Below are 19057 nucleotides of genomic sequence, written 5' to 3' on the forward strand. Positions count from 1 at the left end.
TATATATACAGTATATATACAGTATATATACAGTATATATACAGTATATATACAGTATATATACAGTATATATACAGTATATATACAGTATATATACTGTATATATACAGTATATATACAGTATATATACAGTATATATACAGTATATATACAGTATATACTGTATATTCAGTATATACAGTATATTCAGTATATACAGTAAATACAGTATATACAGTATATTCAGTATATTCAGTATATACAGTATATTTAGTATATACGCTATATACTGTATATACTGAATATACTGAATATACTGTATATACTGAATATACAGTATATACAGTATTTCTGAATTCAGTATATACAGTATATACAGTATATTCAGTATATTCAGTATATACAGTATGTTATATACAGTATATTCAGTATATACTGTATATACTGAATATACTGTATATACTGTATATACTGAATATACTGTATATACTGTATATACAGTATATACAGTATATACAGTATATTCAGTATATACAGTATATACATTATATTCAGTATATACAATATATACAGTATATTCAGTATATACAGTATATTCAGTATATACAGTATATACAGTATATACAGTATATTCAGTATATACTGTATATACTGAATATATTGTATATACTGTATAAACTGAATATACTTTATATACTGTATATACTGAATTCAGTATATACAGTATATACAGTATATTATATACAGTATATTCAGTATATACTGTATATACTGAATATACTGTATATACTGTATATACTGTATATTCAGTATATACAGTATATACAGTATATTCAGTATATACTGTAAATACTGAATATACTGAATATACTGTATATACTGTATATACTGAATATACAATATATACAGTATATTCAGTATATACATATACTCAAGTATATATATAGCTCGTACATAGACTAGCTGTACTACCCAGCGCTGCCCGGGTAATAACAAAGTGTATTTAACATATAACAACATTTGCCATTTTAATTTTCGATATATAAAAAAAGGTTTATGATTATAAATAATATGATGATAAATTTATGATATATAAAAACTTTACATATCATACAAAAGTGTTTTGTGTAGTTGAAATAAATTAAAAGAGAAAATACAAAGGAAAGGTTTTTGTGCAGGATTAAGTTAAAAATAAATAAAACAACTGTAAAGGCTTTCAATCAACTGTAAATTTAAAATTTCATAACTTGAAAGAAGTATTTCGTTGAAATAAATTGAAAGGAAAAATAAAACTGTAAAAGTGTTTAAATTGCAAATGTAAAATCATTAGCAAGTAATTGCTAAATATAGTCTACTTCGCTATGATTACATTCAAAGATTATTTGGTATACAATTACTCGTATATGATTTCAGTTCGTTTCAGTGTTGGCATGTAGCCTAATATCGTAGGCCATAGGTAAAAATTAAAGGTTGACTTGCAACAAAATTCACATTACAGTTATTTGGTATCAAAAGATTCACCATGTCTTACTCTGTTGTGTTGTAAGTGCCAAATATGTGGAAATGTGATTACAAGCTCTTAAAAGCTCAAAAACGGAAAGCCGCCGGAGATTGGAATTTCTTTATTTCGATGACGTAACCACGTAATTTGGTCATCATCTGGTCACGTAGGTTCTCACGTGACTTGAAAAGCCAATAAAAGCTCAATATAAAACTTATCGTAGCACTAGTTTATGACAAACAGTTCGGGTTTCACTGAAGACCCCATATCAAATATAGATGCTCGCTACTTTACAGTTTTGTTTCGGCATTGTTCAATCCTCAAGTTGTTCTCTGATCATGTGATCCAATACTTCGCAAATAATTTTTGCAACACTTTTCGATTATCACAGGTGACCAACAGGCTTGTCATGATTATCACACAATGATATGTACTCTTTCGAGCTATAAGGTTTAAAAGTTTAATGATTTTTATGGTAAGTTATAAGATATCAGTGCTTAAAGTGACAGCATTACAATGACGATAAAACTGACGCGTAAGAACAATAGACATAGTTTTATTGAATGTGTGAAGTATATTTGTGAAAATATTTCGACGAATAAGGTTGCAAGAAAGTGTAAACAGAAACCATCTCTCACAACTACATCACATTTGAGCCGTTTTGGAAAGGGAATCCAAACTACGGCGGTCTCATGTGGCTGCGATTTTCTGTTCATTTTTGAGCTTTTAAGAGCTTGTAATCACCTTTCTACATATTTTGCACCTACAACACAACAGAGTAAGACATGATGAATTTTTTCATATCAAATAACGGTAATGTGAATTTTGTTGCAAGTCAACCTTTAACATCATTAAAAATAGTGCCAAAGTACTATGTTAACCTCAGTAACTATTGGTACCTACAATGACTTAAGTGCATTTTGTGGTGATGATCTGAGGCCAAAGATAATATAACGTTACAATGTATTATGTGCAGAGTTTTTTCTTTCAAGACAGGCTTGTAACATAGACGCTGAATCTAACTTGGCTGAATTTAGATAAGTTAATACTATCAGTATAGAGTGGTAGTTGGTTATACATATCATTCAGTGATTGGCTGGCTAAACTAATCCACGATTGGTTGCTCGTTACTATTCTGCTCTCAGTTGCTTCCACTTGGTAATCAACGTGTGTCAGCGAAGTATTAAGATGCAATCAGCAGCATTTTTTATCAAATATATTTTTTGAAAGTGCTTTAGTGATGACAGAGATTATCCGATGGAAGATGAAGACGGTGATGAAGACTTTAGTAAGTACCTGCTATTTGAGCCAATATTCCCGATAAACAAAAAACCTTTGTTTATGAACGTCACAAGGTAAAGGTTCTACCAATATTCTCAACAGGTAACAGACCTTTTTTATGGTCATCGCAAGGTAAGGGCACTACCAATATTCTTAACAGACAACAGACTTTTGTTTATGAACATCACAAAGTAAGGGTACTACCAATATTCTCAACAGATGACAGACCTTTGTTTATGGACATCACAAGGTAAGGGTACTACCAATTTTCTCAATAGATAACAGACCTTTGTTTATGATCGTCACAAGGTATGGGCACTACCAATATTCTCAACAGACAACAGGGCTTTGTTTATAGACATCAGAAAGTGAGGGTACTACCAATATTCCCAACAGACAACAGAAATTTGTTTATGGACATCACAAGGTAAGGGCACTACCAATATTCTAAACAGACAACAGACATTGGTTTATGGACATCACAAGGTGAGGGTACTACCAATATTCTCAACAGGCAACAGACATTTGTTTATGGACATCACGAGGTAAGGGTACTACCAGTATTCCTAAGAGACAGAAGGCCTTTGTTTAGAAATGTCACAAGGTGCAGGCACTGCCTCATAAAAAGTAATAATTATTTTAGTACAAACCATCAGACGTTAAAGTTAGCTCAAGGAAATTACGTTTCAACTTAACAAAATTTATCAACCGGAAAGTTCAATAACTTTTCAGGTTTGAGCTCTCTTTCAGCTATAAGATGGAGCAAATGGTAACAGACTGGCAGATAGACGATTTGAATGGTACAAAGAGAGATTTAGTATACATAGCTAGAGGTAAATGCTTAAATCAACAGTCTTGAATGGTACAAAGAGAGATTTAGTATACATAGCTAGAGGTAAATGCTTAAATCAACAGTCTTGAATGTTAAAAAATTAGGTTAAAGCTAGTTTGAAATATGTTCAAAGACAAATGTGTACTTCAGATGACGGGCAGCTGTTGAAGTTTCTTGTTTGGAGGGACTCAAATGAAACCGTTCAATGTTATCTAATATCTAAACAAGAAGTTATTCCAGGCCAAAAAATTCATGAATTAAAGTTAACAGCTGCAAATGGTAAAAAGTACCTGCTACTCAATTCACTAAAGAAGATCGTTAAAGTACCTGTTGAGCAATGTGGAAAAACTTCTGACTGTGGTACCTGCATCACTCAGAGAGACCCCTATTGTGCCTGGAGTCCATCTCTTATTCAGTGTGTGTCCATAACACATACTGTTACCGACAAGTATGTTCCATTGCTCACTTAGCTTTCCTCTGATATTGTACTTTTCTTACTATTCTGAAAAAACCCGATTGATTTGAGGTAAAAGAACATGAGCCAAAAAACATTTCACATATTTTATTTGCTATATAATATAATAATATATATATATAATACAGTCGAGCTGAAATATGAAAAGAAGAACAAAATTTAACTATGCTTTGCAGGTATCAAAACATCGATGAAGGAGTGAGCTCAGTTTGTGACACAGGTAAGTTTTTAGTCCAGTAATAGATGCCATTTAAAAGTGTTAGAGAGGCTGTGCATGACTGTTAATAACAAAAAACAAATATCTGTTAACTTACAACTTGCCTTGTCACTAGCACTTGTTATTTTGTCATTTGCCATGACTTGTCACTAGCACTTGTTATCTCTCTATTAGTGTTGTCACCAATGTAAACTCAATTCTGCTTTGCTGACTTGTTTGGAAAGAACCAAAAGCAGCAGTTTACGAGTAAGCTATTTGTATCTTGACACAGTTGAGTAAACTTGTTTCAATACACTTTGAACATAAGCTTTAATGATACAGTGAGCCTTCACTACTTTGCATCTCACCTTTCAGCCGACTCTGCAGTACGGTCCTACATCGACATACGAGTCTCCCAACATAGAATAATTTTGAGATGCGAGAAAACTTCCGAGCAAGTTTTTACCTTGAATTATGAGTAAACAGAACTGTTTTCAATGCAGCTGCTAGGTAGCTGAGTATGTGAGAGGCTGCTTAACAGAACAACATCGCACGGTCTTTTTCTTAAGATCAAGTTAAAAATGCTTTAAAAAGCCTGGCTAAAAGTGAATGTGAAAGCGAATCAGAAAGTGAGACAACAAAAGTCAAAGTGGGAGAAAGTAATTAAAAATGGAAAGAAAAATTACAATTAAATCTAGTATAAGATTGAAAATTATTTTTAAGTGTCTGTTTACTAATTTAAATTCATTCAAGTTAAATTGAAAATTTCTGCTATGTAAGCGTCACAAAAGTGTAGCACGCTATACATGGCGATGTCGACTCTCACTCACACTGCGTTAGCCGCTAACGTGTTTCTCCGAAAGATGTGAACTCCATTCGGAAATGTACATTATAATATTACATTTTATACCAGATCAGAACTAGTACACAAGTATTTGTTACCTTGTGAGAGTAGTTGGTGAATAACTACAATTAAGAATCATGGTATTCCAATAGAATAAAATAATAGTTATAATATCCTGTTTTAGGTATTTTTCAGATTGCGAGAATCGAATTAATTTATATTTAGTTCTTTTATAGAAGGTTGAAGCTCTGCCTGTTGTTTGCAGGTCAGGCATTGTTGTCTACTAGTTCACTAGTCCAATTTTCCACTTGTCTACTAGTCCACTAACCCACTAGTCCACTAGTTCACCAGTCCACTAATCTACTAGTCCACTAGTCTACTAGTCTGCTAGTTCACTAGCCCACTAGTCCACTAATCCGCTAGTTCACTAGTCCACTAGTTCACTAGTAAACTAGCCCACTAGTCCACTAATCCACTAGTTCACTAGTCCATTAGCCCACTTGTCCACTAGTCTACTAACCCACTAGCTTTTGAGTCTACTAGTGTACTAGTCCACTAATCCGCTAGTTCACTAGTCCACTTGTCCACTAACCCATTAGTTCACTAGTCCGCTAGTTCACTAGTGAACTAGTCCACTAGTCCACTAATCCACTAGTCCACTAACCCACTAGTCCACTATTTCACTAGTCCACTAACCTACTAGTTCACTAGTCTACTAACCCACTAGTTTGCTTGTTTACTAGTCCACTAGTTCACTAATCCACTAGTCCACCAGTCCACTAGTTCACTAATCCACTAGTTCACTAGTCCAATAATCTACTTGTCTACTAGTTTACTAGACAGTAGTTCACTATGCCACTAGTTCACTAGTTTACTAGTTCACAATCCTCTTGTCTACTAGTCCACTAGTATACTAGACTAACTAACTTGTCAACACATTATAACACTCGTCATTCCTTATTTTCCTTACCTCTTCAACCCTCCTCTACTGGTAGCCATAGGCAGGTTGCCTATCCTATGTCATCAGCTTGGAATTCCTTGCCAATTTGACTAAGGAAAATTAGTAGTCATTATGGATTTATGGCTGTTTTAAAGCAGTACTTGGTGAACTCTCTGGAATAGACTTGTTCCGATTTCCATTGCTTAGATAAACTTGCTTTTTATCTTTGACAATCAATCTCATCTGTTAACTCGAGGCTCTGCGCCTCAAATAGCCATGCTACTGCCCATATGGGCCCTCATTGCACCTTATTTTTTCTATAATCTTGTTATGTCATGATTTAATGTAAAATAAAACAAACTAATCCACCAATTTACTAGTCCACTAGACCAGTGTTTTTCAACCTTTTTTGAGCCAAGGCACGTTTTTACATTTGAAAAACTTTGCAGCACATCACTAACTAAAAATGTTATAAAATGACACTCTGAACAGTATATTTAATTACAGTATAATTTCTCAACTCATTCATACTCAGTTAGTGTTAAACCTGGGCCTGTTTAGATGAAGACAAAGCCGATATCGTAGCGTCACCCTCTATTAGAAGGTCACTTATATTTGAGCGACACTTTGACATTCATCACGCTAATCAGTAATCAAGAGTATCTGTAATGTCCTTGGTAGAGGGGCATTGCAACACAATGCCGACGCCTGTGATTGTATTTCGACCTTAACACAGCTTCTGGTGAATCATGTGATTTGATGTATAACTTTTGGGGTCAGGCTTGATAATAAACAGTATAGTTACAGCATGCACAGTATTCACCTCTCTGATACAAAGCAAGAGTAAACCTAGTACAGTAATATTAAAGTACCTTACAAGGGACATTGTACTAAACTACCAGCCCAATTCCGATGGGCTTTGAGTTTTGTGGGCCAATATTAAATGCATGAGGCAAAAATGCAAAATGCTTAAAGGTTGACTTGCAATAAAATTCACATTACAGTTATTTGGTATCAAAAGATTCCCCATGTCTCACTCTGCTGTGCTGTAGGTACAAAATATGTAGAAATGTAATTACCAGCTCTTAAAAGCTCAAAAATGAACAGTTAATCACCGCCATCACGAAACGGCCGTAGATTAGAATCTCTTTCCAAAACGGCTCAAATGGGACGTAATTGAACAAGATGCCTTCTGTTTACACTTTCATGCAACCTCATTCGTCGAAATATTTTCACAAATATACTTCGCGCATTCAATAAAACCATGTCTATTGTCTTTACGCTTCTATTTCATCATCATTGTAACACTGTCGCTTTGAGCACTGAAATATCAAAACCGACCATAAAAATTTGTTTAATTTTGTAACCTTAGCTCGAAGGAGTGCATATCATCCTCTGATAAACATGACGAGCCTGTTGGTCACCTGTGATGGTCAAAAAATGCAAAAATTGTTCGCGGCTGCTTGACAGGAAGTATGGATCACATGATCAGATTACGACTAGATGATTAGACCAAGCCGAAACAAAACTGTAATGTAGCGGGCATCTACATTTGAAAAGGGCTCTTCGGTGAAACCCAAAGTGTTTGTCATAAACTAGTGCTACAAAACGTTTTATACTGAGCCTTTTATTGGCCTCTCAATTCACGTGATAACATCACGTGTCAAAACATTAACCAAATGGATTGACTACGTCAGAAAAATAAACTGATTCCGATCTACGGCGGTTTTGTGATGGCGGCGATTAACTGTTTGTTTTTGAGTTTTTAATTAAAAGCTTGCAATCACATTTCCACATATTTTGCACCTACAACACAGCAGAGTAAGACATGGTAAATCTTTTGATACCAAATAACTGTAATGTGAATTTTGTTGCGAGTCAACCTTTAAGGCCTAAATCATGGTGCCTGGAGATTGAGTCTACAATATCAAGGCCTGGGGATTCCATTAAACTCTTCTACGGCATAAGTTGTGTGTTTAACATCTTCAAAGCAATACAAGAGCGCACCTATAAACTTTGGCAGACACCACGGGCAGGCAAGGATTCGGAGATGCTAATTAGCAAGTCGTTCAAGGGATATAGACTGACCAATACTCTAACCGGCTCAGAGGGTAGCAAGATCCATCATTTCAGGTAAGACAGCCGATTAAGACTGGAGTGTTTTCAGCAAGAGCAGACTAAAGCTGGCATTACCAATAAAAATGAAATTCGACTATTCGACGCAGATTCTAGAGTGATTCTAGAACTATTTGATAGTGACAGTTCTAGAGAATGTCGAGTACTGTTACAATAGCGATGTATACTTTGATTTTCAACATTAAACATTTCATTACATACCAGTAATAACCATTTTATCTTGTATTAAATATCTTGTCTCATAATTTTATGTTGGTTGATATTTTGTCGTTCGTTAAATTTTATTATAAAGTTATAATATATTATTAGATACTATTATATATTGTATAATTATATATAATATACTAGAAATTCCACTGTCATACAGCCCACGACCAAAGAGATGGCCAGAGATATTGGCAAAAAAATAAAGGGTACTAATGGTTGAGAAATGCAATATTAGCAATCAAATGGCTCTGCAGTGCAATAGGATAACTGCAATGGTAGCTGTAATGTACTGGGTGTGGGTGTTATTATATACAACAATAAGCAATAATGAATGGAAAAGATGTTTATATTTTCCCCCTGTAACAGGAGAAATGCAATATTGGCAAATATTAGAAGTAAAATGCACTGATATTCTTAGAATAATCAATTTTATTAATATAGTAATAATAGAAAACCAGTACACAATTTTGTTTACATTTCAAAACGTCATAGGTAGCAATATCAAGAAGTTGTGGTATTTATATAGGTTTTTAGAAAATTTATTTAAAAAGTGTTTGGTCATGACAAACAACAACAATGAAAGGAAAATATTACGTTTATATCTCTCTCTTGCAATAGGAGAAATGCAATGTTGGCCAATATTATAAGTAAAATGCACTGATATTATTAAAATAACCAATATTGTTAATATAGTAATACAGCAATAATAGAAAACCTATGAGCATTAATACGTCTCGAAGATTTCTGCAAACTGCAGCAAAATAAAAGCTGTTATAAAAGTGTTATAAAGCTATAGGCCTAATTTACTGTAATGTATGTAATTCAACAATGATAAAGAAATATGTTTATTATAATTCTGAAATGCAAAATTAGAAGTAAAATGGCAAGCTACTGTGTACTATACAGTTTCAAAGTTGGTTGCGTTGAATGGTTTTGATAAGTGATCTTTAACAGAAAGCGGGTAGGAGCATTCACTCGTATAAAAATGTAGCAAAATAAAAAATGTTCTCGTCATGAAGGGGCGTTGTAGTTTGGCCCTAGCTTGTACGTAAGTTGTAAAGAATTTCGGCTAACGTTTTAAATAATGAAACCTTCGGTGATTGGACAAAAAACATAGGCTGATAAACGGTGTACCACAATTTCGTACTTGTAAATCGGTCTACGCCTCAAACGGTCTACGTTTATTACAAAAACCTTCGAATAAATTCGATTACAAGTAAACAGTACCATAGACTGGTAAAATAAACACGGTTTTCTCGTGAAATACGCACTACTAAATTGTTCTACAATCGGTCGAACGGCTTTATTGGCGTTTCAATTTTCGGTCTTAACTTTTATTAAACCGAGCTTTTCAAGCTTTTGTGGCGATTTTCGTTCAAATAAATCTGTCTATTTGTGTATAATCCGATCAGATGGGTAAGTTTAAAGATAATACCGACAATTTACAAAGACTTGGTAACATATTTAAATAGGTTTAAATGTGTTTTGTATCGTTATTATACTTTTACGACTTTACATTCCGATGCTTAAATTTCTTGATGAAATTTCTAGCCAAGGGTTCGTCTCATTGTTGATGAATAATTTTCGTAAGTTGTGTGCACATGCATTTATCATAAAAAACTCGCACACATCGCTCCGCTCGTTTGCTCGTGGGACAACATGAAGTTCTTCATGTTGAATATTATGTTATTGTTTGTTGTTCCTTAAATGAAGTTTAACTTACCAAAATCTTGAACAGCTAGTTGAAAAACTGAATGCCACCCTTTATTTGAAGGTCACCTCTTATTAAACGCCATCATAAAACAAGAGTTGGAAAATAGAACGCCATGGCGTTCAAATAAAGGTTTTACGGTTAATTAACCTTCCAGTCTTTATAGCGCGGACACCGAACAATGACATAATATTTACAAAAAATGATAAATAAATGTTTGGTAAATTTAAAATTTAAAAAAATGACACTGGATAATTACTCATGGCACACCTAACGATTTCTCATGGCACACTAGTGTGCCACAGCACAGTGGTAGAAAATCGCTGCAGTAGACACTAGTTTACTAGGGGTTTAGTGGGCCACTTTCTTCTACACAAACTAACTGAAAACATGTACGGTAAACTAGAGCTGATCTAGTTTATATATAAAATAAAAGATTGATGCTATGATATTATGTTGCCGTTTCCACTGTTCACAGTTGTTAAGAGACAAGCCTACGCATATTTTACTGTGTCTGATTTACAGGCTACATTAGTTTAGTTTACATTTACACATTAGAAGTTGTGTTCTTTCATGTTGGTGCAGACAACTCCAATTTACATATGCTATGATGGTTACAAGCTCACTTATACAAATGCTGCTAATTGGTTAATAGGTCAATTAATCAATGTCTATTGGTTCATTTATTTTTCTGTGCATACCTTTACATGTACTGGTAAAAGCAACTTCCTGTTCTTGTTCTGTTCCAATTACAAAGCATGACAGCAGCACATTCTCTCCTAATCTCTTAATTATGGCTAGTAACACACAATCATCAACTAGCTCAACAACATATACTGCTGATTACTATGACCTGTAGTTGACCTGTAATAAGGGATGTTTTACTGGATCTGTTTTACTGTTTTTACTGCTTTACTAAATCTCTCTATAGAATACAGTTTGCAGAAAGCAATGAAATGCTCATCTATATGTTCTCTTGTAGAAGAAAATTTATACTCGAAAGGACCGAAAAAAATCGCTTGGCCGTACTATCACACCATCTTAGCTGCAGTTCTCCTTTTTGTTTGAGATGTCGATCACTACCTTAACAACGTTTAATCAGTGACAAGGGATTCATATAGGCCTATAGCTTTCCTAATCAACTAATTTTACCTGACAAAATATAAACTCAAAATTTTGATAATTATAAAATACAACATAGAATATAATTGAATATCAACAGAATGCTGTGTAATGCATTTATATAACTTGAGTTTGTTACAGCTTACAACAATATGTTTCTATAACAGTTCAAACCAGCTAGGCTGCACCATGTCAAGAATTCATGCTCAAAAATGCAGAACATGACTTTGAGATGTTATTAGCTTTTTAATGAGGAAATAATGCTCTCATCAGGGCTGTAGTTCCTGACATAGTTCTGGCTGTAGTTTCAACGCATATCTAAGGACCCAGCTGATACAGTTTGTATGTACAACAATAGGGGGCAGGAGCAATCAGGCTGTATAAGATAGTTAGCCTCTCTAAGAATCAATATAGCAGGTTGTAATGTATGGGAGCCAGTTGGTACACAGCCAGCTGGCTCACTGCCAGTCCAGCAGAGAGAAAGACCACATTGGAGTACACCCCATAGCCTTATGAGCAACTCACAGCTATAGGCAGACCTGATGTACAAGGCCAACTCACAGCTATAGGCAGACCTGATGTACAAGGCCAACTTACAGCTATAGGCAGACCTGATGTACAAGGCCAACTCACAGCTATAGGCAGACCTGATGTACAAGGCCAACTTACAGCTATAGGCAGACCTGATGTACAAGGCCAACTCACAGCTATAGGCAGACCTGATGTACAAGGCCAACTTACAGCTATAGGCAGACCTGATGTACAAGGCCAACTCACAGCTATAGGCAGACCTGATGTACAAGGCCAACTCACAGCTATAGGCAGACCTGATGTACAAGGCCAACTTACAGCTATAGGCAGACCTGATGTACAAGGCCAACTCACAGCTATAGGCAGACCTGATGTACAAGGCCAACTTACAGCTATAGGCAGACCTGATGTACAAGGCCAAGTCACAGCTATAGGCAGACCTGATGTACAAGGCCAACTCACAGCTATAGGCAGACCTGTTGTACAAGGCCAACTCACAGCTATAGGCAGACCTGATGTACAAGGCCAACTCACAGATATAGGCAGACCTGATGTACAAGGCCAACTTACAGCTATAGGCAGACCTGATGTACAAGGCCAACTCACAGATATAGGCAGACCTGATGTACAAGGCCAACTCACAGCTATAGGCAGACCTGTTGTACAAGGCCAACTCACAGCTATAGGCAGACCTGTTGTACAAGGCCAACTCACAGCTATAGGCAGACCTGATGTACAAGGCCAACTCACAGCTATAGGCAGACCTGATGTACAAGGCCAACTCACAGCTATAGGCAGACCTGATGTACAAGGCCAACTCACAGCTATAGGCAGACCTGTTGTACAAGGCCAACTCACAGCTATAAGCAGACCTGTTGTACAAGGCCAACTCACAGCTATAGGCAGACCTGTTGTACAAGGCCAACTCACAGCTATAGGCAGACCTGATGTACAAGGCCAACTCACAGCTATAGGCAGACCTGTTGTACAAGGCCAACTCACAGCTATAGGCAGACCTGATGTACAAGGCCAACTCACAGCTATAGGCAGACCTGTTGTACAAGGCCAACTCACAGCTATAGGCAGACCTGTTGTACAAGGCCAACTCACAGCTATAGGCAGACCTGTTGTACAAGGCCAACTCACAGCTATAGGCAGACCTGTTGTACAAGGCCAACTCACAGCTATAGGCAGACCTGATGTACAAGGCCAACTCACAGCTATAGGCAGACCTGATGTACAAGGGCAACTTACAGCTATAGGCAGACCTGATGTACAAGGCCAACTTACAGCTATAGGCAGACCTGATGTACAAGGCCAAGTCACAGCTATAGGCAGACCTGATGTACAAGGCCAACTCACAGCTATAGGCAGACCTGTTGTACAAGGCCAACTCACAGCTATAGGCAGACCTGATGTACAAGGCCAACTCACAGATATAGGCAGACCTGATGTACAAGGCCAACTCACAGCTATAGGCAGACCTGATGTACAAGGCCAACTCACAGATATAGGCAGACCTGATGTACAAGGCCAACTCACAGCTATAGGCAGACCTGTTGTACAAGGCCAACTCACAGCTATAGGCAGACCTGTTGTACAAGGCCAACTCACAGCTATAGGCAGACCTGATGTACAAGGCCAACTCACAGCTATAGGCAGACCTGATGTACAAGGCCAACTCACAGCTATAGGCAGACCTGATGTACAAGGCCAACTCACAGCTATAGGCAGACCTGTTGTACAAGGCCAACTCACAGCTATAAGCAGACCTGTTGTACAAGGCCAACTCACAGCTATAGGCAGACCTGTTGTACAAGGCCAACTCACAGCTATAGGCAGACCTGATGTACAAGGCCAACTCACAGCTATAGGCAGACCTGTTGTACAAGGCCAACTCACAGCTATAGGCAGACCTGTTGTACAAGGCCTATATAAAAGGTGCAGGCTATTTCATCACGAACAGAAGGATACACTTTCACACTGCAAATATATATCCATGTAAATACAATTATTGAACATCAACTATGAGCTATTATCTTGCACATCAGTGTAGCCATCAGTGTAGCCGTCAGTGTAGCCGTCAGTGTAGCCGTCAGTGTAGCCGTCAGTGTAGCCGTCAGTGTAGCCGTCAGTGTAGCCGTCAGTGTAGCCGTCAGTGTAGCCGTCAGTGTAGCCGTCAGTGTAGCCGTCAGTGTAGCCGTCAGTGTAGCCGTCAGTGTAGCCGTCAGTGTAGCCGTCAGTGTAGCCGTCAGTGTAGCCGTCAGTGTAGCCGTCAGTGTAGCCGTCAGTGTAGCCGTCAGTGTAGCCGTCAGTGTAGCCGTCAGTGTAGCCGTCAGTGTAGCCGTCAGTGTAGCCGTCAGTGTAGCCGTCAGTGTAGCCGTCAGTGTAGCCGTCAGTGTAGCCGTCAGTGTAGCCGTCAGTGTAGCCGTCAGTGTAGCCGTCAGTGTAGCCGTCAGTGTAGCCGTCAGTATAGCCGTCAGTGTAGCCGTCATTGTAGCCGTCAGTGTAGCCGTCAGTGTAGCCGTCAGTGTAGCCGTCAGTGTAGCCGTCAGTGTAGCCGTCAGTGTAGCCGTCAGTGTAGCCGTCAGTGTAGCCGTCAGTGTAGCCGTCAGTGTAGCCGTCAGTGTAGCCGTCAGTGTAGCCGTCAGTGTAGCCGTCAGTGTAGCCGTCAGTGTAGCCGTCAGTGTAGCCGTCAGTGTAGCCGTCAGTGTAGCCGTCAGTGTAGCCATCAGTGTAGCCGCGTAAAGAGTCAAACTGACTTCCATTACACTGCTGGAAGCAGTAGAAACGCCTAGATCTCTCTTCCGACCCTCGAGTCTGGATGACCTTAATAACCGAAATCAAAAGACTCAAGTAAGTTCTGCATGAAAAGCAGTAGCACAGCAGTTGGGGGAGGGCAGTGCGGGAGGCTGGGGAATGCCCTGCTTTGAAACTGGTTGCCTAGAACTCCTCTAGACTTTTCTAGATTCTTGAAAATCCCTGTGTGTTTTTTGTAACCACCTTGCGTTCTAAAAAATGCATTCTCTGACATCGACATAATACTTATGTAGATGTTACAAACATACACAAAGGTTATACAGTAGTGAAGTTTTATGGCTAGTTAATAATTCTGTTAATACAATGAGCTAGTCAAACATCATTAATTGTGAGCAACAACTGTTAATTACAAAAGATCTTAGAGACCAAGAGCTTTTGAAAGTTTCCTACTAGACTCGCTGTTATAAGCAGAAATTAGATTAGTAACCCAAATATTACGTTAGAACAGTTTGAAGCAATTTAAACATAGATAATTTTAGTGTTGTTAATTACCTCTAGCAAGTGTCTTACATATAATTGTACGAGATGAATGCCGGGCACCGCACTGGTAAAAAAAACAGCTTATAAACAGTAGTAATGGTAACTAATATAGTTGCCACTGGCTAAGTTGACTAATTAGCCAATAAAAAAATTAGCCAATTGGCTAATTTGAGTAACTTGAGCTTGTCTAATTGTGAATTGGCCATTTGCCGACAGGTCTAACTGGCCATTTGCCGACAGGTCTAACGGGCAATTTGCCAACAGGTTTAACTGGTCATTTGCCGACAGGTCTAACGGGCAATTTGCCAACAGGTCTAACCGGTCATTTGCCAACAAGTTTAACTGGTCATTTGCCGACAGGTCTAACGGGCCATTTGCCAACAGGTCTAACTGGCCATTTGCCGACAGGTCTAACGGGCAATTTGCCGACAGGTCTAACGGGCCATTTGCCAACAGGTCTAACTGGCCATTTGCCAACAGGTCTAACCGGCCATTTGCCAACAGGTTTAACTGGTCATTTGCCGACAGGTCTAACGGGCCATTTGCCGACAGGTCTAACTGGCCATTTGCCGACAGGTCTAACGGGCAATTTGCCAACAGGTTTAACTGGTCATTTGCCGACAGGTCTAACGGGCCATTTGCCGACAGGTCTAACTGGCCATTTGCCAACAGGTCTAACAGGCAATTTGCCAACAGGTTTAACTGGTCATTTGCCAACAGGTCTAACCGGCCATTTGCCAACAGGTTTAACTGGCCATTTGCCAACAGGTCTAACGGGCCATTTGCCGACAGGTCTAACTGGCCATTTGCCGACAGGTCTAACTGGCCATTTGCCAACAGGTTTAATTGTTCATTTGCCGACAGGTCTAACGGGCCATTTGCCGACAGGTCTAACTGGCCATTTGCCAACAGGTCTAACTGGCCATTTGCCGACAGGTCTAATGGGCCATTTGCCGACAGGTCTAACTGGCCATTTGCCAACAGGTTTAACTGGCCATTTGCCGACAGGTCTAACTGGCCATTTGCCAACAGGTTTAACGGGCCATTTGCCGACAGGTCTAACTGGCCATTTGCCGACAGGTCTAACTGGCATTGTGTAACGGAAGAGCATAGTGACCAGAGCCGTAATAATAATAAACTTCCTAGCCACCACGGTCTCAAGACTGAGCCTGCGCAAGAACGAGACAGGCCCGGGCATCTTAATTAAAAGCATGCTTTGGCACATCTATCCTGAAAAATTTTATCACAACCTGGTAGATCGACTAAATCTGCTTTTGCATTCAAAGCTGAATTTAAAAATATTGGCTTCAACTGAATTACCAGTCTTCCCAAATTGCATATAGCTTTCTGTATGTACTGTATGTTTTAGAGCTATATTGAGCTTTTTTTGTGTGGCCTGCTTTAGGGTTATATTTAGCTTTCTGGGTGTACCACTTTAGGGTTATATTTAACTTTCTATGTTTACTGCTTTAGGGTTATACTATATAGCTTTCTGTGTGTACTGCTTTAGAGCTATATCTAGCTTTCTGTGTGTACTGCTTTAGAGCTATATTTAGCTTTCTGTGTGTACTGCTTTAGAGCTATATTTAGCTTTCTGTGTGTACTGCTTTAGAGCTATATTTAGCTTTCTGTGTGTAATATCACCAAATGAATCTCTGGCAGCTTAATAAGTAGGATATTTGCCTGGTGAATGAGAGCTTCCAAGATCAGATCCAGCATGAAACTAATATTGCATTTTTAAATTTTAATAGCTTGTTATAAAGTCATCACATGTTGTAATCAGCGGAAACTCTAATTTACATATTTGTGTGACTAATACTGCTAGAGTCATTATAACTAGTCTATTATCCTGTATTATCCAGTATTATCCTGCACAGCTAGAACTATTTTGTGTTCAGTTGTTGTTTAGTCAGTCTAACATACACACATAATGAACTCTGACCTGTCTCATATATAATACATACTACAAGCAACTTAACATAACTATAGCTGGACAAACCAACGCACACACACGCACACACACACACACAAACTCACGCACACACACACACAAACTCACACACACGCACACACTCGCACACGCGCACACACGCACACACGCACACACGCACACACACACATGCACACACACACAAACTCACACACACATGCACACACACACAAACTCATGCATGCACACACACAAACTCACGCACACACGCACACACACACAAACTCACGCACACACACACACACACACAAACTCACACAAACTCACACACACACACACTCGCGCACACGCGCACACACGCACACACACAAACTCACACACACGCACGCACACACACGCAAACTCATACACACACGCATGCACACGCACACACACACAAACTCACACACACGCATGCACGCACACACACACAAACTCACGCACACCGCATGCACACGCATGCACACGCATGCACACGCACGCACACACACACACACACAAACATTGAGATTTATATATATGGATCTAGTTTTCTGTATCTACTGCTTTAGAGTTATATATAGCTTTTTGTGTGTACTGCTTTAGGGTTAAATACAGTTTTCAGGCTGCTGGCGCATATGAGGAATGAATCATCAGCCAGTGTCAGGGCTGACACTATATACGATTCACAGACGACTCCATATCTGATCGACTGTTGCGCACAATAGCTAAACTCGTAAGTTAATGGATACCATGGAAAGGTTTTATAGATTTCCAACGCTCTGCTGACATTGTAGAAATCATTTCTAAAACCACGACACAAAGTTAATTGCTATAATTTGTTTAAATTGGAGCAAAATTATCAACTCAGTTGTTGCACTTGTTAGAGCTAGCAATGATGTCTATAGCTGAATGCTCGGCATTGCATAGGTATTAAAAAGCAGCTTATAAACAGTGGCAGGTAATGTAGTTGCCTGCCACTTGCCATTAGCCTGGCAAATTGCCAAGGATTAATTGGAGTAAGTTACTATTCGTATTGCTAAACTTACTGATATGAGCTGTGAGAGCAAGCTTTAGTGACATTGCTTAACGCACACTGCTATGCATGTTTTAACTGAGATAACAACTTATATCACCAAGTAAATCCATTGCATTTTGCGTAGCTTAATTGGTAGGTTATCACCTGGTAAACAGAAGGTTTTGAGATAAAATCCACAACAAGCCGATCTTTCATTCCTAGATTTTAATAGCTATCGCTGGACAGACCGAACGACAACAGACTGAGATTCTTTTGCAGGGCGCTTATTTGCAGATATTATAGATTAATGGCCTTTAGTTGTAGCACAGGTGTCACTGCCACAAGCTCCCTGGTCCACGGCTCTCCTGAGTGTGGATGCTAAGACCCAGTTGTCACCCAGCAGGTGCTAGCACCGGAGGGTGAACAGTATGCCGGAAGAAGACTAGCCAAAGACCATGCATTGCACGAGTGTTAAAAACAGCTTATAAACAGGGACAGGAAATGTAGTTGCCTACCGCTTGCTATTAGCCTGGCAAGTTACTAGTGACTAATTTTGGTAAGCTACTATCTGTATTGCTAAACTTACTAATAAGAGCCGTGAGAGCAAACTTTAGTGTCGCTGCTTAATGCAAAGTGCTATGGTTATTTTAATTGTAATTTAGTATCAGCCATATGCCAAAAAAGCATTTTATATATTATCAGTAATAATAACAGGGTTATTATCATTTGATGGCTTTGTCACTTTTTATTTTTATTATTAATACGTTGCTGCAAAACTGCAGAGTTACAAAAGATATTTTTACGTGTTTGTAAACATCTGATTAGTAATGAAACAAATTGTTTCATTTTGCTTAAAAGACAAATAAACAGTTTGTTTTAAAATATCGTAAACAATTTGGAAAAGACAGCAAATCAACTCACACTGCAATGTCTATGATGACTCCTATATCATTACAATAGTATTTGCTCTTTGAAATAATTCTCTGTTATTATATCTTTTCAAGTCTCTTTGTGATTTCAACTTTATTAAGCACAT

General features: G+C 38.2%; 2 protein-coding genes across 2 annotated transcripts; one reads left to right on the forward strand and one right to left on the reverse strand.

Moving 5' to 3' along the window:
• Nucleotides 1-2737: 2737 nt before the first annotated feature.
• Nucleotides 2738-13760, forward strand: LOC137402512 (collagen alpha-1(XXVII) chain-like). The gene is made up of 3 exons (XM_068089013.1): nucleotides 2738-2835; nucleotides 4245-4288; nucleotides 11752-13760. The coding sequence occupies exons 1-3, from the start codon at nucleotides 2738-2740 to the stop codon at nucleotides 13758-13760; spliced, it is 2151 nt and encodes a 716-aa protein (XP_067945114.1).
• A 20-nt stretch (nucleotides 13761-13780) lies between these two features.
• Nucleotides 13781-14795, reverse strand: LOC137402513 (fibrinogen-binding protein-like). Its single transcript, XM_068089014.1, has 2 exons — nucleotides 14679-14795; nucleotides 13781-14584 (listed from the first exon to the last, which is right to left on the reverse strand). Exons 1-2 carry the CDS (start codon nucleotides 14793-14795, stop codon nucleotides 13781-13783), a joined length of 921 nt encoding a protein of 306 aa, XP_067945115.1.
• Nucleotides 14796-19057: the final 4262 nt, after the last annotated feature.

The sequence above is a fragment of the Watersipora subatra genome, chromosome 8, assembly GCF_963576615.1.
Source record: "Watersipora subatra chromosome 8, tzWatSuba1.1, whole genome shotgun sequence".
NCBI classification, from domain to species: domain Eukaryota; kingdom Metazoa; phylum Bryozoa; class Gymnolaemata; order Cheilostomatida; family Watersiporidae; genus Watersipora; species Watersipora subatra.